The following is a 23,667-nucleotide window of genomic DNA, read 5'->3' on the forward strand; positions in this document are numbered from 1 at the left end:
CACAGTCCTGCAAAGATGACAGAATTTACTCACATTTGCTGTCCTGCGGCAATACATATGGGGAGGTATATAGGCCTAAACTGCGATTGAAAACAAAAGCTACGTCACATGATGTGACTGAAAACTTCCCAGATAGTATCATACTAGAATCCACATGCAGATGTGGCCCGGATCTGGGCCGGTGTTGAGATGTTTGAAAACTCCCCTAAAGCACATTTTTGAAGTGAACATTTGAAATATGCATCCAAATACATGTACTGTATATGCAGCTATATCCTACACTGTATGTTTTATATGTTTAAATACACACTGTTCTCATATCTCTATAAGATAAAGACAATTTCATGTAAGTTAAATTAAAAGAGGAATTTACAATGCTTCAGTCGTGATCTTACTTGTTACTTTTGACATACTTTTTGTCACTTCCTTGGCTTTGACCACTACTAGCTCTCAAACACACACACACACACACGCGCGCGCGCAAACCGACTTCCGGTGTGAAATTAGTTAGTTCGGGTCTGCATTAGGTTATACCGACAGAGTCAGACGGAAAGATGCTCAGACTTCTTTAAAGTGTCTCATAATTTCTGAGTGTGGGCATCAAGGAAATTTCCTTTCGATTCGGTTCACTAAACTGCCTGTGGACTTGCGGAAGAAGACGTATTTTGAGCAAACAGCTGAGACTTGAATTGGCAGTACGCTCCTCATATGTGCGATGTGAAACATGGACCATCCAGCGTATCATGGTCCTATAAGCAAACAGAGATGCGAGGAGCTGCTTGGCAAGAAAGGAAAGGACGGAACTTACCTCATTCGTGACAGTGAGACCATTCAGGGAGCTCTCTGCCTCTGTGTATAGTAAGTACTGTTTCTTATTCACTATTTTTTAGGAACTGACTTACTATTGAGTACTTTATCAAGGAAAAGTTTTGGATAATGTAGGCATATTCTTTTGCCATCATCAGATACAAAAATAACGTCTTGCATTTTTTTGAATGAATGAATTGAGACTGCAGGATGGTTCAAGCTGATTTTCTGATTTATCAGTTGAGTTGTCACCACCATCAAATTCGACACATCAGCAATGACAGCTAATAATGTTGACAAAATATTTTGCATGTCACACAAATGTAGTAGGCTAGCTGTGTTGCTGACTAAGACCTATTATGGAAATAATATAAATTCCAGAAATTTTCTTCAGACATTCGCCAATTTTGGAACAGAGTTTAATATAAGCGTGATTAGCTAAAATTATATATATAAAAAAAAAAAAAAAAACTTCACTCACTAAAGTTTTTTCATAGTTGGTCAAATATGGAAAGCAGTCTTTTAGAATGAAGGCTGACTTTGATATTACCTTTTTGAAAGTTTTAATATCTAATGCAGTTGAAAAACGTGTGGTTTTAGCTAGGGATGTCCCGATCAGGTTTTTTTGCCCTCGAGTCCGAGTCCGAGTCATTTGATTTTGAGTATCTACCGATACCGAGTCCCGATCCGATACTTCTATAATACATAAAAAAAGAATAAAGAAGAGCGAAAAAACAGATCCAGGATGTTCCTTATTTTTTATTTAATTCACCTTATTTTAACATTCAACAACTCTGTTAACAAACAGAGCACTTCTGTGAGGTAGCTTGAACAATAAAGTAATACATAAGATAAATTCTTCACTTTTGGACTTTAGTGCAACAGTAAATATATAAAAAAGTCTAATATATAAACAAATAGCACCTCAACTTAAAATACCCGGCAGGCATGTAAACAAATAAAATATAAAAGTGCCACAGTGTTTGCAAAGCCAGTAATGTGCTTTTAGGAACTGCACTCCTAACTCTTACGCCGGTTTCACACTGCACGCGTATTTCATTTATTTTTGCCGCCCATGTTAACAGATTAGAGCATTCACACCGCACTCAGTGCGTAGCAGAGCAGAGCAGCAGTGCCGGTGATCGTTTCGGCGCCGAGTCTATTTTTGCTGCGCCGCTTACGCTGAATTAAAGTGACAATGCATTGATCATGGCCAAAATACACTGCAGTTTTATCCAAAAGTTGCATTGATGATATCTATTGTGTTTTAAACAGTCAATCAAATGACCAACAGCAATTTAAAAAGAAAACAAATGTCCAAAAACAAACTTGTTGCCAGAACAATAAAAACAAAGATGAACCAAAAGTTATATAAATGAAATTATTAATAAAATAAGCTTCTTGACAAGTCTTTTCTCTTAAATGTATTTGAAAACGAAATAAAGCAATGCCAACTTATCCATTATAAAGTACTCTGTCTGTACACAACCCGCGGTTCAGCCGCGCGTGACAAACGCTGCCAGTGTGAAAGCAAAACGCGCGTGTCCTGCTCCTGCTCACCATACGCACTGCTCCTGTGCTGCTCTGCTCGCGTGCAGTGTGAAACCGGCGTAACTCTGTGCCACCGCATAACTATAGATGTGTTAAAAAATAATGAGAATATATATACATATATATCCGAGTCCTGATCGGGAGGTAACGTCCGATTCCGATCGAGTCGGAAAACACGTGATCGGGCCCGATTTCCGATCACGTGATCGGATCGGGACATCCCTAGTTTTAGCCGAAGTTAGTGATCATATAAATCAGTGAAAAAAATCAGTGAGCTTATTGTTTCTGCATTAAATTATTACATTGTTTAAATTAATACCTTTTTCGCTAACTGTGATTATTATGTAGGCTACATTTCTGAAATGCATAACTTAGACAGTTACCTCTGATAACAGATCACTCTAAATTGTATGCGTTTTCTGTAAAGCTGCTTTGAAATGATGTGGATTGTGAAAAACGCTTTACAAATAAATGTGAATTGAAAATCCAAAATCCAAATTATCTCTAATTAAATTCAAAGTGGAAATGTTATTACTTTCAAAACAAAGGGTACATATATGAATATATTGGAATATTTTGGTAAATTGGATTATATTTTGTTATAAATATGTTTAAATCTCTTATAACCAGAATATGTATGAATAATTAAGCAGTGAATCAATGTGTAATTTGTATACAGGTATTTGTAATTCTTTCTTAGAAGTGTATTTTCACCACAGTATTATTTTTAAATTGGTCCAGTTGACACATTAAACTTTTAGGAAATACTATTAACGGAAATCATTTTGTGGCTTTTTGTCATTTAGGGTAATGAGAATGCCTGCAAAATGTTGACACTGATGTTTTGTGGATCGTGCACTCAAAATTAAAATGACGGGTACCATGTTTGTGGGTCAATTTGGTATTTTTCATATTTCATCGTTAAAGGCCACTTCACAGATGCAAAATAGACCAAAATAGATAGACCAAAATGTCAGATCAAAGATAGAGATAGACCAAAATGTCAGTTTCTCACATCCTCTAAAGGTATTTACATTTTACATTTATACATATTATAAAAATGATACCCAGATTTTTAAAAACTTTTTAAGTGCTAGTTTCATAAATTAAGTAAAAATGTATATCATTGTGGGAAGTTGTCTAACTGGAAAGACACAAACACAGTATATAATTAGATATTTATTCCTCAGAATTTTGCTTGACTTCCCAGCTAAGCTTTGTAGCATTCAACAAATGCACATTTACAAAAGGGGAAATGAGAAACTCTTTATATATAAGCAGTAAAAGGGAAACGGTAGTTGAAGTTCATAGGCCTGTCATGATAGCTACTTTTTGTTGTGCGATATGTTTTCCCAGAAATAATTGCGATAATTTAAATTGCTGAAAACACAAACCCTGCTTAGCAGTCAGATGTCCGTATGAACAAAGTCACAGATGCCTCAACAGGCCTTAACTTCTGCAAAAACTATTTACGCTGTGACGTTTATATTTGCACCAGAACAGTGGATTGCAGCTTTTAAATAAAGTGCAGTTGAACTTGTTCTTTCAAACTGTCTGTAGTTGTCAGGAAAACACTAACGGCCCAAAGACGCCTTTTTTCACCTGTCGATGACCGCTCTGTGTATGAATAAAACTATCCATCATGAAGGAACTGCCCGAACCCGGCTTTTGCCTCTGACATGGAGAACAGACAAGATGACAGCACGATAGGCAAAATGTTGGTGATATTTATTATCATGTAAACATAATGGGCGATATATTGCGTCACCAAAAATTATTGAAGTCATGTACATATATTGTGTGATATGTCGATATATTGATTATTGCGACAGGCCTAGTTATTCACAGCAGAGATGTTGCACTGGAAAATATATACACTGCTCAAATACTTGAAATTGTAATCTTAAAGTACTAGTACTGCACATTTTGGGGCTTTTCAGAGGGCTGTATCTTGTGATGTTAAAACTAGGAATGACTTCTAAATGTCTAAATTTTATCTGTAAAAAATTAAGGGGCCCAGAATACCTAACTTTGTCCCTGGCCGGTCCCAAAGAGTGTTTTCTTGCATTCTGCTTGCACTATTGTTTAATTGTTTGTTTGGGTCACATTAAATGCAATGAATGACACATTTGTAATATGCTGTCAAGTTAGAAAAATGTGTCTGAAGTCCCTTGCGTTCTGTTCCATTCTGTTGCACTTCAAAAAACACATCTTGCGCTATTATCAGTTGCATAACAGTAATCCAATGGTTACCGTTTCTTATTTTTTCAGTGTGTTCTTCTGAATGTTTTAGGTGACCGTATATGATAAGACTGAAATTAGCTCCCAAGCATAGGCTAATTGCTCTGTAGTCTATGAACGGTGAATACTTGTTGATAACACAGCAGAATGTAATGGAAATCAGATATAATCTAAATGTGTTACTGTTATTTTCAGTGATGGTAAAGAAGCCTTACATTTTGGCAACATCTTAGCCATCTGCTTATTTATTGATTCAGTGATAATTTATATATGGCAGTGTACAGAATGCACTGTATATAAGATTTTTAACAGCTACTAAAATAACTTAATAAAGATAGAACAGCTACTAAAATAACTTAATGAAGAAAGAACGGAAACGCTTGTCAGTGATTCTACCAACCCAAACAGAGCATGACACTTAAGTGTAATTGTGATTGTCAAAATCTGGTAACTAAATAGAATTTTATGAAGTTTAGTGACAACATGTTAGAATGTTTACATTGTACAATGACTGGTAGGATACAGTTTTTATTATTGCTTGGCAAAAATTTCAAGATTTCAATTCCATTCTTGGGATTTGATTCCGATTTTGATTCAATATTGACTACTTTGGATACATGTTTATTTTAAATTTTATTTAAAAAGACGATCTCACCTAATGCTGTAAACATAGAGGGCCCAATCTGCTGGTATTATTAAAGGTTAAAAATAACAAATTAAATTAAATATAATGCAGTTTTTGTTATAATAACAATTATTTAATGACATAAGTAAAAAATATAATAAATATGTAATATAGTGCACAGCAAAATCTCCTCTCTAGCTATTTTTTCTATTCAATTAACATGCTATGGTCATTAAATGGCTTTCCTGAGGTAAATGTAACGTTATGTGACATAATTGTTCTCCTGCTATTATATATTGACCTATATCCGTGGTTGAAAAACACAAATTTGTCGATATTATGTATACTTTCGGTAAGTTGTACTGCATCTTTAAATAAAAAAGATGATCGGTTCACGTGCACTTGAACTGAGGCGCTCAGCGATCTGTCACGTCACATTTACAAGCGCCAAACGTATTTTTGTCTGAATTTCGTAATAAAATTGACGGAATCTAAGAGCTGAGAATTAGTTTAATATTAAAAGTACCTCTTTGCTCCGCAATTTTTCTGTGCGTGAGAAAATGGATGTGTGGCGTGAGAGCGTGTGAAAAGTGTCAATTGCGTGAGTCTCACGCTCAATGCGTGAGAGTTGGCACTGATGTTGCAATTGTCTTTTCTTCCCTTTTGTGATGTGTATCCGAGTGAACCAGTTTTTTGAACAAGAAAAAATGTAGGGCAGGACTTGATTTTGTCCATCAGGAATTAAATGGATGATTATGGTTTGTTATTGCTGTGATGTGAGTGACCGGTTGTTCTAGCGCCAGTAAACGTGCTATCAGGGGTGTATTCCAGAAAGCAGGATAAGCGCATATCCCAACCTTTCAACTGGCATTGCACACAAGTAGCCATTGCAGCTTATTCTCTGAACATAACCTGCTCCGGTGCAGCTTATGTTACAGGGTTAGAGGTGTTCAGCGCATACGTGCCCTATTGATGAGGCTCCACTTGACAGATTTCGCACAATATTGTATTTTATAGTTGTATGTATATAGGTAAAACACAGACTTTAAAAAAAAAATGTATTAGCATCAAACAAACAATATAATTCTAGTTCAAAGTGAGAAAAAAAACTGATTAAAGGGATGTCCCCAAAATGTCACATTTTCATTACTTACTCACCCTCAGTTTGTTCCAAACTTGTATGAGTTTCTTTCTTCTGTTGAACACAAAAGGAGATATTTTGAAGAAGGTAATTGGTAACCAAACAGTTGATGGCACCCATTGACTTCCATAGTATTTTTTTCCTATTACGGTACTTCCTACCGTCAACTGTCTGATTACCAACATTCTTAAAAATATCATATTTTTGGTTCAACAGAAGAAAGAAACTCATACAGGTTTGGAAAAACTTGGAACAAAATGAAAACTTAATTTTTGGGTGAACTATCCCTTTAATGATTTTAATGACAACTGCCCTGTAGGTGCATGGTGATATGCATCAAGAATGTAAATCACCATTAAACAAAAGAAGAAGAAGAAGAATGGCTCGATTCTTCTTAGCATCCGTTTTCATGCTATGTTTTTTACTCCGTGTTGACTGAACTTTCACCCGACCACGGTTTTGGGTATACAGCTGTAATAGAGATTATTCAACCTAAACCACTACCACAATTGAGCTATTTTAATTACTTTTGTTTGATTTTTTTTCATTGCAAACAGCTAAAAGTCAGTAAATTTAGCTAATAAACCTGATTTACAATGGGAGTTGAATAATTTCGATTACAACTGTATGTGACCGCAAGTTAACCGTGCTTTCTGGAATACACCCCAAGAGAGAAGAGAAGAGAAGTGATGTCCGGGGTGGGGGGCGGGTATTTTGATTAAAAGATTAAAAAAAATATGATGTGCATAAATGAGATTTTTTTTTTTCATGGTGACTTTAAATACTTACTTTATTTATTTATGCATTTTTACAGTAAACAAAAAGTGGTCTATACTTATAGGATCCTTCAGACCCACTCTGGATCCTACACTCTACAGGTAGGACACACTAAAATATGATCTCTGAGGTGGATAACTTCGGCATAGTACAGATCTAAACTGATTGCACAACAGATTTAGCATTAAATGAAATAAATAAATATGTGAATAATTTAATTTTCAAGTCATTAAAATGTCACAACACTATTTGTTTCAGACTAGCTCAGGTGTAGAGGAGAAGTTCTTCAAGACGATGAAGGATCTTATTCGTAATTACAAGCAAAAGAATCAAGGACTTGCAACACACTTATACCGTTCGCTGAAAAGAAAAACACTGCTAGAACAGCCTTTGCAATGTCCAGAACCACTAGTGCCTGATGAGCAAAACGATTATGAAAGTGAGTGTCAACTGTTATAATATAAGAGATTTAACAATCATGAGACATTACCAGTGCCATTACAAGTGTTGGCGGTAACGCATTACAAGTAACATGAGTTATGTAATCAGATTACTTTTTCAAGTAACTAGTAAAGTAATGCATTGTTGTTTAATTTACAGCAAAATACATTTTTCAAATGAGTAACGCAAGTTACTTTTATTGCATTACTTTTAAAAGTGGCTTTCTCCAACACTGGTTATTACAATGACAAAACATCATTAGACAATTACAATAATATATTTTAGCAGGAATCATCTTTGAATTAGAACCAAAGCTGTTCCCTTACCCTAACTAACTGTGAACCTTTTCTCTCTCTCAGATGTTGATTGCTCAGGGGACTATGTTGTTGTTCTGCCAGATGATTTAGTCACAATGTGATGTTCAGCCTGGATAACGGGATCAGACAACACGAAGGACATAAATCGTGGATGTGTATTTCAATGCTGTAATGTTGTGGATTTTGTAGTCATTATATATTTTCTTTCTATAAATTTGAGTTTAAAGTTTGGTTTGGTTTTCTTAATATTTGTTACGTTTTGCTCTAATGATAAATGATTTAACACACAGAGGATTTTACATGTTCAGTGTTTCAAAACCTAGAAATAGTGCTAAATATTGTTTATTTATTTAACAAAACTGTGGCAATTCTGTATTTGTAGAATCTATTTGTGTCAAACAGAGTCTATAAGGTATGCAGTGTAAATATTTTGTTGCTAATGAATGTGCTGTCTTGAGGTTTTTACATGTAAATATTTTCCATTTATTTTACCACTTAAATGTGCCCACATAAAAACAGTTTCCTATGCATTGTTCCATATGGTCAAAGACGGAACTGATGTCACTGCCTGAATTTAAGTTTGGTTGGTGTCTTTTAATAAATAAGTTTGAAAAAATCAACTTGTTTGCCATATTTCTCCAAGTGCTTCATTTCTTATAGGCTAAATGACCAAAGATTTTCTTTTCTTTAAAAAGAGCAGAGGCCAGTTGCATAAGCCCAGCCATGTTAAGACTGCATCTTAAAAACTAGTCTGACCAACCTTTTTTAGATTTTAACTGATTCAATTTTTATGTATTTGTAACTAACTTAAGTTCACAACCAAAATTAAAGAAATAAATTTAACTTACGGTTTGACTAGTGAAAGTAGTTTATGCAACTGGTAATAGATTACTAAAGGTTATCAATTAGATTTATTAGATAGGGCATAATAATAGAGGATTTATATTAATGGTTTAACATCCAACAGGAGTAAATGTTGACGCAATAAGCTTTCTGAAAAGGATGTCTAGGTACTAACCCGGAATGTATTCAAAATACATAAAACCACAGCTGCCCAACTCACTGCATATTAAATGTGCAGCTCGACTCGGTTTCCTATAGAAGATCCTATTGCTATAGATATAGCCAAACCTTTGGTCACTCATGCCAATGTCAAATATCGGTTTCATTGGTGCTAACAGTGCAAATCTTGGGCCATGGATAATTTTTAGGCCAAAATGGGGTATTTTGGAGGAGCAAGTAAGAAATGTAAGAAAAGAAATGCCACCTCCAGCATCACAGTGACCTGGCCACTGTTCTGGGTGATGAATGGCTCAAAATCCCTCTGGCCACTGTGAAGGACTTGTCATTCCCAAGACGAATTGATGGTGTATTGGCGGCAAAAAGAGGCCCTATATCCTAATAAATTATTGTGGTCTAAAACCAGGTGTTAGAATTTCATTGTCCAACCTCTGTAAATTCTATATCTAAATATGTTCTATAATGAAGAGAACTGCAACCAATGCTTCTGACGTACACGGGTGAACGTGAACGTGGTTACGTCAGTGCGACGTAGAATTCTGGCTCTTTACCATTCTTTCTAGATTGGGGGGTTGTAAACTTTCCTAAGAACATTTTAAAAAAGAGATTAGTATAAAAATGAAGAGAAAACATCCAATGGTTCATTAATTTATCTTTATGCTGCTTTGTGAAATGTTTCACCCTATATCTTAAACCTAAATATTTAGACATTTGTAAATTTCGCCAGCAACCCCCCTACCCCTTTCGGATAATGGACTCTTCTCGCGATTCGAAGTGTTAGCGGGAGGAAGTTGCTGTTGTAGCATCGGGCAGTGCTGTGGTGAACTTATTATAAACTTTTGAGTAAATACTACCTAAAATAAAATACTAGAAAATCTAATTTTAAAATCTAATAAACCTCAATGCTTGATGAAAGCGTTGTATGGGAGAGATTAAGATATATCCGTTATTTAATCTCAGTAACATCGTCTATTATCAACTAAGTTAGCATAGCCACTGTATGTTTACAAAACCTAACGTAACATAGAAAAATATAGATAACGTTACGTTCATTATTAGAATTTTGTTCTTCTTTTTTTCAAGGCCGCTATTGACCGTCCTTGTGGATAAAGATGGATGTATCGACCTGTTTGAAGTCTCTTCTGTTGGCCATCCGTCAGTACAGGAATAACAAAAGCGCTTTAAATGCATCACAGCTGCAGAAACACATTGAAGTGAGTGAGAGAGAACATTTTTCTATTTCTGTAACGTTAATTCAAAACAATCCGTTTTATTTGTGTGATCTATCCAATTCTGTCATCTTTTTGTCAGCGACCCACACTTTGTTCCACAGTCGTATGACTTGTTAATACTGTGATGTACAAAAGGAGTCGTTAGAGAATGACAGTCTCAGTCAACATTCATTTTCATTCATCATGTCCATCCATACAATGAGAGTGAATGGTGACTGAGGCTGTCATTCTTCACCTTTAATGCTTGGACGGACATAAATAATTATATAGTCAATATAATTTTCTTCTAGTTATGCTCTAAAAAAGTGTTTTTTAATCTTATAGATGCCACAGGTTCCGAAATATTATCATGAGAGAGACCCCCATCCTTAAATTTAACAAGAAATTATATATATTTTCATGTTTAAAGACTTGTTATTATATTATAAATATGTATGTATTATATATATTTTTTAAAATATTTAATTTCTCTTGTACTTCTAATGTACTTATTGTATTATTTATCTTATTTTATAGTTGCTATAGTACTGTACTCTTAGATGCATTGTTTATATATTTATTTACTTAAATAAAATTATATTATTTTTATTTATTTTAATCACATTTATATTATTTATTTTTTAGTTTGAAAACAGTTTGATTTTCTATCATTTGCTCTGTGTGAATGCAGTCTCTTCTGTAATAACAAATGACTGGAAAAGGAAGAAGTTCAATAGTCAAACACTCTAACTCAGTGTGGGCAGAAGTGACAAAAACGTTTGTTTTTGATTTGAAATATAATTTATTTTAATATAAAATATCTAATATACTTCTTTTTAATTCTGCAGGAAGTTTGTGGGCTGAAATGTGGTGGAGTGCTGTTCTCAGGTCAGGTGCTGCCCAGCGAGTGTCTGAGTGGACTCATGGAAGTAGCTGGAGACCCCAACACCAATCACACACTGACGGGGACCATTATATCTCTGCTGGCACAGTTTGGTACTAAACTCTTTAACATAGTTATTCAGTCAGTACATACTCACAAACACATCCCCAACTGTTTACCCATGCATGTGCTTTTCTTAATGACCCAGCAGCTTCTGATGGCGAGGCCAAAGAGGCTCTTCACAGCAGCTACAACTTCACCGGCACTCTGGCAGCCATAATCCACTGCAACAGAACCACACCAGAAGAGCCTCTTGTGCTGCAGGTGAGAGTCCTGCAGTTTTTTAGGATGAAGTCTGCAACTTATATGCGTCAAAACACAATATTATTGGTAACATGGACATGAGGTCTTGACTTAAGATGACCTAATTGTCCATGTAACCAACAAACCAAGACTTGGTTTTTATTCATATTAATCTGACTTGCACTACCATTTCAAAGTTTTGGGACAGATTTTTAAAAATGTTTTCAAAAGAAGTCTCTTGGCTGCATTCTATTTGATCAAAAAAACAGTAATATGTTGTTATAAATTTTATTATAATTTAAAATAGCAGTTTTCATTTATTCCTCTTATGGCTAAATTCTCCAGTCTTCAGTGTCACATGATCCTTCAGAAATCATTCTAATGTGACCCTGGACCATTAAACCAGTCACATGGGTCAGTTTTTTTAAATTGAGATTTATACATCATCTGAAAGAATAAATTGAATAAATAAGCTTTCCATTGATGTATGGTTTGTTAGGATAGGACAATATTTGGCAGAGTTACAACTATTTGAAAATCTGGAATCTGAGGGTGCAAAAAAATCTAAGCATTAAGAAAATGGCCTTTAAAGTTCTACATTTATGTTTGCGATTGTGCTGCATTCACCCACAAAAATAAATGTTTTATATATTTACAGTAGGAAATTTACCAAATATCTTCATGGAACATGATCTTTACTTACTATCCTAATGATTTTTGGCATAAAAGAAAAATCTATACTTTTGACCCATACAATGTATTGTTTGCTATTGCCACAAATATACCCGTGCAACTTGTGACTGGTTTTGTGATCCAAGCTCACATATGCTGATTTAGAAATATTTCATCATTATTTATATATCAAAATCATTATTGTATTTAGATTATTGGATGAATAGAAAGTTCAAAAGAAATCTTTTGTAACAATGTAAATGTCATTACTGTCACTTTTGATCCATTTAATGCATCCTTGCTGAATAAAAGTATTAATTTCTTTCAACAAAAACCCAAACTTTTGAACAGTGTATGAATTACTTTATTAAATGCCATTTGATTGCACAGATGTTTTTCAAGGGGGTTGAAGTTATCCAAATGGACTGGGTTAAAAAAACAAACCGTTTACCCTGGGGATTATTTTATTTGGTCATGTGAATAATGTGTCTGATGGTCTCCACAGTGCCTTAATGTGCTTCAGCGACTGACCTACAACGTGAGGACTCTGCATTGTGTCTCCCACGTCCATGAACTCATCAGTTTTCTAATGCAACACGTGTAAGAACCACAACATTCACTTTTCCGCTTTGTGTGTTGATGTTTGTGTGACGTAAATGGCTCAGCCACTTTTTAGCAGAGCTTCATGTTTATAAATGTACCGATGGTGTATATAACTACACTACTGTTCAAAAGTTTTGGGTTAATAAAACCAGTGGTGAAATAGACAATTCTAGACAAAAGCAGCAAATGCATTTTTTAGCACAATAGTAATACACCAATACTTTCAGAGTATTATGGTCAGAGCATTTTTTAGGTTACAAAAGATAAAAATCAAACCTTAAACCATTCATGTTTGAGGGACGTGCTGTCAATAATGGCCACAAATAAAATCATGATATTGACAAGTGGTCACTAGTCTTGTCTATGAAATGCTTTTTGGTTTCTTGTTCAGAGGAAACAGGCATGTGTAGTGGAAAACCACAAAAATGAACTAAAGCGTGGTTCAATCATGGGGGCCTTTCTTTCTGGCAGCATCTTTATATAGTGCAAGATGCAATGCACAGAAATGCTTACACATGCAGAATTTCACAGAATTGTGTATTTGACACCCTAGAATAGAGCAAGTATACTAAGACGAACAGTAATTGTTCCTTTTTACTTGTTTTTAAGTATGCATTTATAAAAAAATAATACAAATAAAAAAAAGATACTGAAATGCTTCAGAACGATTTTATTGTATTAAAATGTAATGCTTTTATGGTTGTCTTTAGCCAGTCAAGTAATGATGACACTGTAAAGGCATGCCTGGGCCTGATGGCCAACCTCTGTCGAAATGACACCTCGGTGCAGTCACACATCAAATCTCAGGTGAGAATTGGCATTAGCTCTGCATATAAACTCTCAATATGAACTTTTTATCATTTTTGTTAGTGAACTAACCTGCTGATAAATATTATGCCTACTTTTCTTTTCTTTTTGCAGAGTAATGTGAAGGCTTTCTACAGAGCCTTGATTAATTTCCTGGGTCATAACTGTCTGACTGTGGTCGTCTTTGCGCTTTCCATTTTATCAAGTTTGACTCTTAATGAAGAGGTTGGGCAGAAGGTAGGTAAAAAATACTCAACTGTTCACGACACAGAGAGGTGTTGTTGGTTAGCTCGCTCTTTTTCGTCATCTTATCTTGTGGATGGAAACAGACCTATGCTTGTTTCCATGTGTGGTATCGAGGCTGTATTACTTTGTTGTTTTTTTCTTTTGCAGCTGTTCAATGCAAAGAACATTCATCAGACCTTTCAGCTAATCTTTAATATCACTGTCAACGGAGATGGCACATTAACCAGGAATTATGCTGTGGATTTGTTAGTGGATCTCCTGAAAAACCCCAAAATAGCTGATTACCTGACCAAGTATGTGTTTATTGGAGTTTGATGCCATTTTTTGAAATGGCTTTCTAGGAGGAGTGTCTGAACATGTTTTTTTCTCACGTTAGGTATAAACACCTATCGGTCTGTCTGTCCGAGGTTCTCGGGCTCTTACACAGCAAAGATCCTGAGACTGCATCAAAGGTGAAATACATCGTGTTTTTTTTTTTTTGTTATGCAAAATGTATATCAAATTTTCAGTCATCAAACATTAGCTTGTAGATCTAAAGGTCTATGGAGAGGGTGGGGTTTATAACCCTATAAGATCCCATTTACAAATCAATACCAAAATACCAGTAAAAACTCAGTGATGTCTCAGAAAACTTCTTGCGTCGGTACATCCTGCCATTCTACATACTCATACCAGTAATCTTATTCTTTGTTCATAGTTCATACATAGTTCACAAGGTGTTAATTTACTGGTAATGCACAACTGCCATTGCCACAAAGAACTAATTTACTGGAACTTAATTGACCAATAAAGACTATGTGTAAGGGGTTAATGAGAGACAAATCCTAGTCCAAACTGGTGCTATCTTGTCTGTGCAGGTTATGGAGTTGCTGGTTTCTCTGTGCTCAGTCCCTGTCCTGCGTAAGCTCGTCTGCGAGACGGTGCTCCGACCTCCAGCCCCTCGAATACAGCCTGGTACTAGAAAAGGTGTCCAGGCTCGAGGGTCCGAACCAAGTTTAGCACTCGTCCACTGGGTCACTTCACCTCTGGATGGTCCAGAACAGTGCTACATGCAGGCTCTGTCACTGCTGACTGAGCTTTTTGAAGTATGCTGGTGTTTCTTTCAATTCAGTTTATTTGCACAATGTTTTCCCAACGCCTAAGTAAATAAGCTCAATGTGAGAAGAGAACTCCCTTGGATGTTTTGTGTACAAAGTAGGGATGCGCTGACATCACACTTCTGTCCATAATTATAAATGATTCATTAATTTTCATATTTTGGCCAAGAACTGATGTTAGATAAATGGATTTTAAAAAAAACGTCTAAATAAAAACCAACATTACAAACTAAAACCAGTCATTTTAAATGCCTAAAATGAATTTATACATCACAACATTGTAATGTATTGGATGAACAATAGATATTCATTTTAAGATTACTTTTTAGTGTTATTAAATTGTTAGTGTTTTTAAAGATGAACTTAATGAGCGTTTAATGTATGATGCACAATTAACTATCCAATTTTGACCAATACTGATCAATTAAAAAAATTGTGCATCCCTAATACAAAGAATTTTTATTAATTTAATTTAAGATATTCACTTAATAGAATTTAAATATTTTATTAAATTATTTGTTGTATATGAATTTATATTTTTCTGATAATTTCTATCATATTTTTCTGTAATAAATTAGGATTCCATGCACAATTCAAATAGTTGAGATGAAGGTTGGGATGTGTTATCATGTTAGAGACTTTCCGCCTTATTATTCCATTAATTTTTGCTTGTGTTCATCCAGGAGGCGATTGATTCCTCTCTGTGCAGCTCCGCTCAGTCGTTTGTGGAGCTCCTCCTACAGGAAGTGTTGGTTTTGCTGCATTCTCCAGACTCCACTGATGGAGACCAGTCGCTAAAGAAACACTGTCTACGTGCAGGCCGTGTGGTTGACCTTCTGCTAGATATCCTCACTTATTCAGCACAAATAATCACACTTCAACACACATCACAGATCCGTTAGTGTTAGTAGCCAATCAAAATGGGCTTTTCGAGGGCCAATGTCAATATCTTCACAGTCGATGGCATATATAGTAATGAGACATGCTAAACATTACTGATATTGAATAAAAATGTATTGACAGTTTATAAATAAATTAGAGTATTAAATAATTACAACCAAAAATGTCAACATAGAACTAACAATATGGGAAGTGTTATTCACCGATATCAAATCTCAATATATCTGCTAATTTATTACTTTGGCTTATATATATGAATTGACCACTAATTTTGTAGTCGTACTTGTATTGTATCTGTGTGCAATAGTAGAGATATCCTTGACTCTCTCACTGCTTTGTGGCGATGATGCTCTGAGGATGCTGGTGTCTCAGCGGCTCAGTCCTGAGGTGTGTGTGTCACAGGTGGAGCTTCTGCTTTCCTACTGTCAGGACCTTGCTGGGTCCACATGCACGACCTCCAACTACCAGCTCAGGTAATTATATATTTTGGAAGTAATACCTTTTTTGAGAAAATATTGACACTTATACTACTTTTTAATAGTTTTTAAATAAATGTCCTATGTTACCAGGGCTGCATCAGAACAGTAATATTGTGACATTGTTTTCTATTTTAAAATGATTTAAAATGTAATTTCTATGTGATGACAATGCAACATTTTCACACAATCATTCAGAAGTCATTCTAAAATGCTGATTTGCTGCTCAAGAAACATTTCTTATTATTATCAATGGTAAAAAAAGTAGTTGTGCTGATGTTTTGTGGAAATTGTGTTTTTTAAAAAATATTTATTTGAAACCGAAATCTTTTTTTAGCAATGTAAATGTCTTTACTGTCACTTTTGATCAATTAAATGCATCCTTGCTGAATAAAAGAAGAAAATTATTTTTGGAGTGGACGTGAAAGTTTTCAATAAACACACTATAGTAAACACTGGTATTATGACTTTTTAAAGTTGTCAACGTATGTATCTCTAGTCAGCTGTGCTCTGAGGTGGTGTTGAAGACTCTAGAACTGATGAGCCACCTCAAGCAGCAGATGCCAGACATGGAGACGTCTTTCTACAGGATCTTACAGGTACGAGACTGCCCGCCCTCAGAGTTACTGATATATTTATAACGCTTCCATATACATGACATCTTTTCCATTGCATGCAGGATCAGCGCATGGTGACGCCTCTCTCATTAGCTCTGACCTCGAACTGCAGAGAGCATGTGCAGGTAGCGCTTCGCATACTTTTTGAAGCGGCCCCGCTTCCTGACTTCCCCTCTGTCATGTGAGTCAACAGAATACATCACCACAGTGTGAACTACTCCTCTACGGTGTCAAAACATTCAAACCTTTTGTTTCTAACCTGAATGAATTTCTTTCTTCTGCTGAACACAAAAGAAGATATTTTGAAGAATGTCGGTAACCAGAGAGTTGACGGCACCCATTGACTTCCATAGTAGGAAAAAACTACTATGGAAGTCAATGGGTGCCGTCAACTGTTTGGTTACCAACATTCAAAATATCATCTTTTGTGTTCAGCAGAAGAAAGAAATTCATACAGGTTTGAAACAACTTGTGGGTGAGTAAATGATGACAGAATTTTCATTTTTAAGTGAACTATTCCTTTAATGATTGAATGTACATAGGAACATGCTTAAAAATGCTCAGAAGTCCTTAAGTCACACCTTGGTAACCACCCACAACACCCTAGCATTGTGGTGGGTAGTTTTTTCACTTTCAAGTACTATGTTTTCATCAAAAAATGTGTGAATGTTGTTTAGCAACCAAACTGTACTCTACCATTCAAAACTGGGATAATATTTTTTCCTCTAAAGTCTCTAATGCTCGCATTTATTTGATAAAAAATACAGTCAAATTGTGAAATATTATTACAAATTAAAATAACTGTTTTCTATTTTAATATGAAATTTATTCCTGTGATGCCAAAGCTGAATTTTCAGGATCATTACTCCAGTCTTCAGTGTCACATGATCCTTCAGAAATCATTCTAATATACTGATTTAAAAAAGCGTGATATCATTTTTTCAGGATTCACTGATGAATAGAAAAAAAATAGTATACTGTTACTTATGTTCAATTTAATACATCCTACCTGAATAAAACTGTTTTTAATTTCTTCAATCTTTCATTTTTTTTAAGTCTAGGGGACAGTATTGCTGCGAATAATGCATTTCGTCAGAGGGACGGCGAGTTGTCAATCCGAAGCAGTTCTGCTTGTGATGATGTGTCCTTCGCAGGGAAGAGTTTTTCCATGATGCATGCCGAACCCTCTGGTTCTGCTTACCACAGTATCGACAGCCTCATCAAGAAGCTTCGGAATGGAGTAGAGGTGACTGCATGTGTCTGGATGTGTGTAGCTGGCAGTGACTTATTAGGTCTGTGACCACGATGTCTGCAAATGTTCCATCGTGGGTTTACTCGCATGTATTTCCGAATAGATAGTAGAAACGTTTCAACAAGTGGGTGGCATGCTCGAATAATGAACCAAACATCGTCAAAGGCATTTGAATCAAATCATATTTTGTTTCTAATGTTGTGGTGTTGTAGTTACAGGAGAAGGTCAAAGATGTACACATGTCAGAGGTCATTGATGTGTATGAGCAGAAGCTTTCTGCACTTGCGGTATGTGACCAAGTTATGCAGAATCTTCCTGTGTATATTTAACTTGTGCTGAATTTTGTAATTATATGTACTTTTGTCTATGTAGTGTAAAGAGAGCCGTCTGCAGGACCTTTTGGAGGCCAAAGCACTCGCACTGTCACAGGCTGATCGACTTATTGCCCAATACCGCTGCCAGAGAGCTCAGGCGGAAGCTGAGGTTTCACAAAAAGATTATTCGTTTTTTTTTCCCCTATCTACAATGCTAACCACTTTCCACACCACTTTAACTTATGCATGTTTCTTGAGTTGCATACAGTACAGGCCAAAAGTTTGGACACATTACTATTTTTAATGTTTTGTTTTTGAAAGAAATTTCTTCTGCTCATCAAGCAGAAAAAAATGTAATATTGTGATATATTATTACAATTTAAAATAATTGGTTTTCAATTTATTATACTTTAAATTATCATTTATTTCTGTGATGCAAAGCTGAATTTTCAGGATCATTACTCCAGTCTTCAGTGTCACATGTGACATCCAGTCTATCACATGATCCTTTAGAAATCATTCTAATTTATTATGAGTGTTGGAAACAGTTCTGCTGCCTAATATATTTGATGAATAAAAGGTTAAAAAGAACTGCATTTATTCAAAATAAAAAAATATTTTCTAATAATATAAATCTTCTTTACTATCACTTTTTATCAATTTAACACATCCTTGCTGAATAAAAGTATTGATTTATTTCAAAAAAAGAAAGAAAAAAAATGACTGACCCCAAATTACTGACCAGTAGTGTATACTGTTGTTACAAAAGATTTCTATTTTTAAAACATTTGCTTCTTTTTTTATTTTTTTATATACTTTTTATTCATCAAAGTATCCTAAAAAAGTATCACAGGTTATGAAAAAATATTAAGCAGCAGAACTGTTTCCAATAATGAATCATCATATTAGAATGATTTCTAAAGGATCATGTGATAGACTGGAGTAATGATCCTGAAAATTCAGCTTTGCATCACAGAAATAAATGATACTTTAAAGTATAATAAATTGAAAACCAATTATTTTAAATTGTAATAATATATCACAATATATAAAAAAAAAATCTGTATTTTTGATCAAATAAATGCAGGCTTGATGAGCAGAAGAAACTTCTTTCAAAAACATTAAAAATAGTAGTGTGTCCAAACTTTTGGCCTGTATTGTATATGAGCACATTTATTTTTAACACATCTAAAATGTATATATTCGACTGTATGAGCACATTTACTTTCTGTCTTATTCTCTTGTTTATTGCTGTTTGCCTCTTTTCATTTCTTTCAATCTTTTTCCCCCATTCTAGGCACGTAAATTAGCCTCTCTGCTGAAAGACACCGAGCGGAGGAAAGAGGATCTGCAGACGGAGTTGAATGATCAGCTGTTGGAGGTGGAGAGGCTGAAATCGGACAGCCAGCAGCTCCTGGAACACAACGGGCGTTTGCAGGCAGTGGCTGACCAGCATCAGGAGCTGAAGGGCACATACAACCAGCTGCTCAGTAGGTCAGTGTCCCTCTCTCACACACTCGAGACAACTTCTTAGCCCTTCAGGAATGGATCCGTCAAGTGATTTGTTATAGATAAGCAACCTCTTCTTTCTCCTCTTCCATTTTTTTTTAAGGTATGACAAGGGTGAAGGGATGCTGAAGGAACTGCAGGCTGCCCATATCTCTCTTACCCAGCAAGCCGAGGGGATGAAAAAGATCAATGAAGGATTACAACTCCAACAGGAGAGGTCAGTGTATGAAACGGTGGTTTGAATGTGAGGGATTTTTGACTCATTCAAGGGTGGCATGAAGCATAACCCAATTCTAATAATAATAATAATAATAATAATCTTAATAATTAAATTGTTATTATTTTTGCTACTACTATTATTATTATTATTGTTATTATTAATAATAATAAAAAGGTTTTATCAAATATTATTGTTTTATTATTTGTTATTATTATTAAAGTTAGACAATGCTTCATGCCACCCTTAAAGGGATAGTTCACTTTGAAATTAAATGTTGGTATGTTTTAGCTTACCTCAAGGGCATCCAAGATGTAGGTGTCTTTTTTTCCGCAGTAGTTTCAATTTTGATATTTTTAGGTCAAACCGTTCTTGTCACCACCTGAAAGAGCAAGCACAGAGTCCAAATTAAAACCGTAACCGAAACCGTAGCCAAGGCGACATCTATTGTATATATCTATACCCGCCCGCGCTCTCAGATCACTTGGACGTGGCTGAGTTCAAGAGGTAAAAACGATATAAATACTGTTCGTTTTCTCACACAAACCGCTCGTTTCGTGTCTTAGGCCATCAATGTGTACTTACGATGGGGAATTGTTTAATTTGGACGACGGGGAATTGTTTTAATTTGGACTCTGTGCATGCTCTTTGAGACAGTGACCATCGACCTGCATTATATGACTGACAGACAAGAACGGTTTGACCTAAAAATATCAAAATTGAAACTACTGCGGAAAAAAAGACTCCTACATCTTGGATGCCCTTGAGGTAAGCTAAAACATACCAACATTTAATTTCAAAGTGAACTATCCTTTTAAATGAGTACAATTATTATATTATGATTATTACGATTATTACATAACCCAACTCAAATAATAATAAAAAATATTATTGTTATTATTATTATTTTTCACTGAAGCTGGGTTATGTGGAATGCCACCCTTGAATTAGACATTAATATTATCATTAATAGTTGTTATTTTAACAATAACAAAACAAACAAATAATAATAATTTATTATTTTATTAATAACAATAATTATTATATTTACGTTGTATATAAATATAATTATAATACTTATATATTTTACATCTATCTATCTATCTCTCTCTTTCTTTCTCTCTCTCTCTCTCTCTCTCTCTCTCTCTCTCTCTCTCTCTCTCTCTCTCTCTCTCTATATATATATATATATATATATATATATATATATATATATATATATGTGTGTTTTTTACTTGGAGTTAGTTTACCAACCCTGAATATGTCAAAAATATTAGTAGTAGGAGGAGTTGTAGTATTGTAAATATATTGATATAACAAAATTATTACTACACCCACAATAATAATGAACTTGATAAAACAAAAACTTGACTGTTGATAGAAAATTACTACCGTGAAAATTCTTGAATGATTTTCAAATGTTTGGTCTTCTCTCTGCTCAGGACTCTTGCAGATATGGCAGAAAAAGAACAGCAGATAAAGGGCCTAAAATTAGACGTGCTGGAGAAAGACAGAAATATAACAGGTGAGAAAAAAAGCTTGTGTCAAATGGGTTTAATGCACGTTTTGGCTGTTTCCATCATACACGCTTGTGTGTTTGGTGTGAAGTATACAATTATGTGTCTAATTTTTGTGCTGTATTAGGCCTTCAGAATGAGCTGAAAAGACAAGAAGAGCAGATCCATGAGATGGAGGAGAATATTTCCATTCTCAGGAAAGAGCTTAATAAGACGGAGCAAGCCAGGAAGGACAGTAGCATCAAGGTACCATCAACACTCATTCAAACCTCTCAATTCATACTGTCTATTAAACAAAACACTCATAATTTAGCTTTAAATATATTACACCTGCTATATAAACGACAGATAGGCCGCATAATGATCCAGTGTGTTTTCTGTTGTTGCACTCATTTTGTAGGCTTCCTCTCTGGAGCTGCAGAAGTCCCAGCTAGAGGCCAAGGTGGAGAAGATGGAGGGAGATCTGAGCAAACACACACAAATGATCGCCATGATACACAGTCTCAGCAGCGGCAAACTCAAGGACGTCACCGCCAACCTCTCTCTGTGACACACACACATTCTCATTCTCATGAAATACTTCACACGCTTAATGAAGTGAAAGTAACTTATTTTATCTGTTTTGTCACTTTTAATCTGTACATTTTTAATCTTTTCAATGTTTTCATACTTTCGTGAGCTTATGTATGAATGAATTGTCGACAGAACATTATTCTGCTTTCATTTTGGATTAAATTAATTTGAAATTATTTCAGACTGAGATTATTCAGCTGTTTAAAATGTTAATCCTTGGCCACCAGAGGGCGCCGTACAAGCACAGTTTTTGACAGACACCATTTAAAACCTTTTTCCCCTTTTTGTTTTTCAATTAACAAGAATAATAGTTAATGCTTCAACAACAACAACAAAAAATCCTTATTGTTTTATCCAGATCATCATAGAATGTCTATCAGAGGCATTCTGGCCTATAAAAGTGGGTTAATGGTCTTGTGCAACAGAGAAAATGTTCAGTGATCATTCTGAAGTTTCACATTGATAAGGTTTTATTAGGGCCATTCATGTTTAAAGTATGACTTCCTTGTTAAAATGAAATCTTCCTTCTTCAAAATCACTGATTTCACATTATTTCTGTTTATTTAAGTCCTAAGTACACCCTTCCATTTAAATTATGTTTATTAATTATTCGTTTAAGTTTGAATTACTAGTTCAGTTTAGAAAATGAGTTTGTAGAAAACAACATAATGTACAAATAAACCAGAACAAGAGCAGGTATACTAATGCATAACTCTGAATTTTTTTTGTGTAAAATATTCTCCAATAAATTGTTTAATTTACAACTTTGAAAAATCATTGTTTACAGTGTATAGAAAAACAAAAAATAACAGTTTATACAGCTCAGAAAATAAAACATTATTAATAAAAAATATTATTTCACACTTAACATTCAAATTTCAGTGTTGCATTTGACTTTCTGTTTTGTCAGAACCTGATTTGTTACATTTTTTTCATAGTTTTGACTAGTTGTTTGTTAGCCAATCAGATGTGGCCTTATGCCAGCACACTAGATACCACACATTGGCTCTTTGATAGATGTTCTGATATCTGAGTGTGAATCATCTGAGCATACTCTCAGATTCTCACGGTTTGTCAGATTTAATACTGATAAATCAGTAACCACAAACAACCGACTAAAAAGGAATGGTAGAACCATTTTCTTAAATGTTAAAGCTGTATTTGGAATAAAAAGCTTCCTGTAAAACGATTTCCTAGACTTTAAATTTAAGAAGAATTATTTTTCCGTCACCTAATTCTGATTTATTTGTAACATGAATGGTATGATGAAGAGTTTTTGTTGTTTTATAGCTGGAGGTGTGTCTCTGTTTCAGGCTAAAGTTATGTTTTCCTTTATGACTTGATTCGTAATGTGACTCGGGAGTTTCACATAGTGACTTACCAAACCCTGTTATGGAATGAGGAAATTACATTTTAATTTTAGAAACGTATTTATTTACATCATTACCTTCATTGCCAAGTTGATCTTCATTAAATTAAATAATACTGCAATTTAGACTGTAATAAAACAGTTAACAGGTTTACATGTAAAAGAACAGCAAAAAAATTGC

At 34.8% G+C, this 23,667-nt stretch overlaps 2 protein-coding genes across 3 annotated transcripts; both read left to right on the forward strand.

Moving 5' to 3' along the window:
* Positions 1-483: 483 nt before the first annotated feature.
* On the forward strand, positions 484-8,520 carry LOC309508850 (SH2 domain-containing protein 1B). The gene is made up of 4 exons (XM_082183332.1): positions 484-858; positions 7,180-7,243; positions 7,401-7,581; positions 7,943-8,520. The coding sequence occupies exons 1-4, from the start codon at positions 725-727 to the stop codon at positions 7,999-8,001; spliced, it is 438 nt and encodes a 145-aa protein (XP_082039458.1). The 5' UTR covers positions 484-724; the 3' UTR covers positions 8,002-8,520.
* Positions 8,521-9,742: 1,222 nt separating this feature from the next.
* Positions 9,743-23,637, forward strand: cip2a (cellular inhibitor of PP2A). 2 transcript variants are annotated; one of them, XM_082183330.1, is made up of 21 exons: positions 9,743-10,134; positions 10,980-11,127; positions 11,226-11,338; positions 12,495-12,589; positions 13,303-13,399; positions 13,514-13,636; positions 13,793-13,938; positions 14,022-14,097; positions 14,503-14,730; positions 15,426-15,585; positions 15,974-16,115; positions 16,618-16,717; positions 16,798-16,916; positions 17,792-17,981; positions 18,200-18,274; positions 18,360-18,470; positions 19,599-19,795; positions 19,914-20,027; positions 21,470-21,552; positions 21,672-21,790; positions 21,945-23,637. In XM_082183330.1, the coding sequence occupies exons 1-21, from the start codon at positions 10,033-10,035 to the stop codon at positions 22,092-22,094; spliced, it is 2,688 nt and encodes an 895-aa protein (XP_082039456.1). In that variant the 5' UTR covers positions 9,743-10,032; the 3' UTR covers positions 22,095-23,637. The 2 variants fall into 2 exon arrangements, with proteins under 2 accessions (XP_082039456.1, XP_082039455.1); XM_082183329.1 differs by having other exon boundaries at positions 10,004-10,134; positions 11,223-11,338.
* Positions 23,638-23,667: the final 30 nt, after the last annotated feature.

This window comes from Leuciscus leuciscus (genome assembly GCF_965113295.1).
Source record: "Leuciscus leuciscus genome assembly, chromosome: 11".
In the NCBI taxonomy this organism is placed as follows: domain Eukaryota; kingdom Metazoa; phylum Chordata; class Actinopteri; order Cypriniformes; family Leuciscidae; genus Leuciscus; species Leuciscus leuciscus.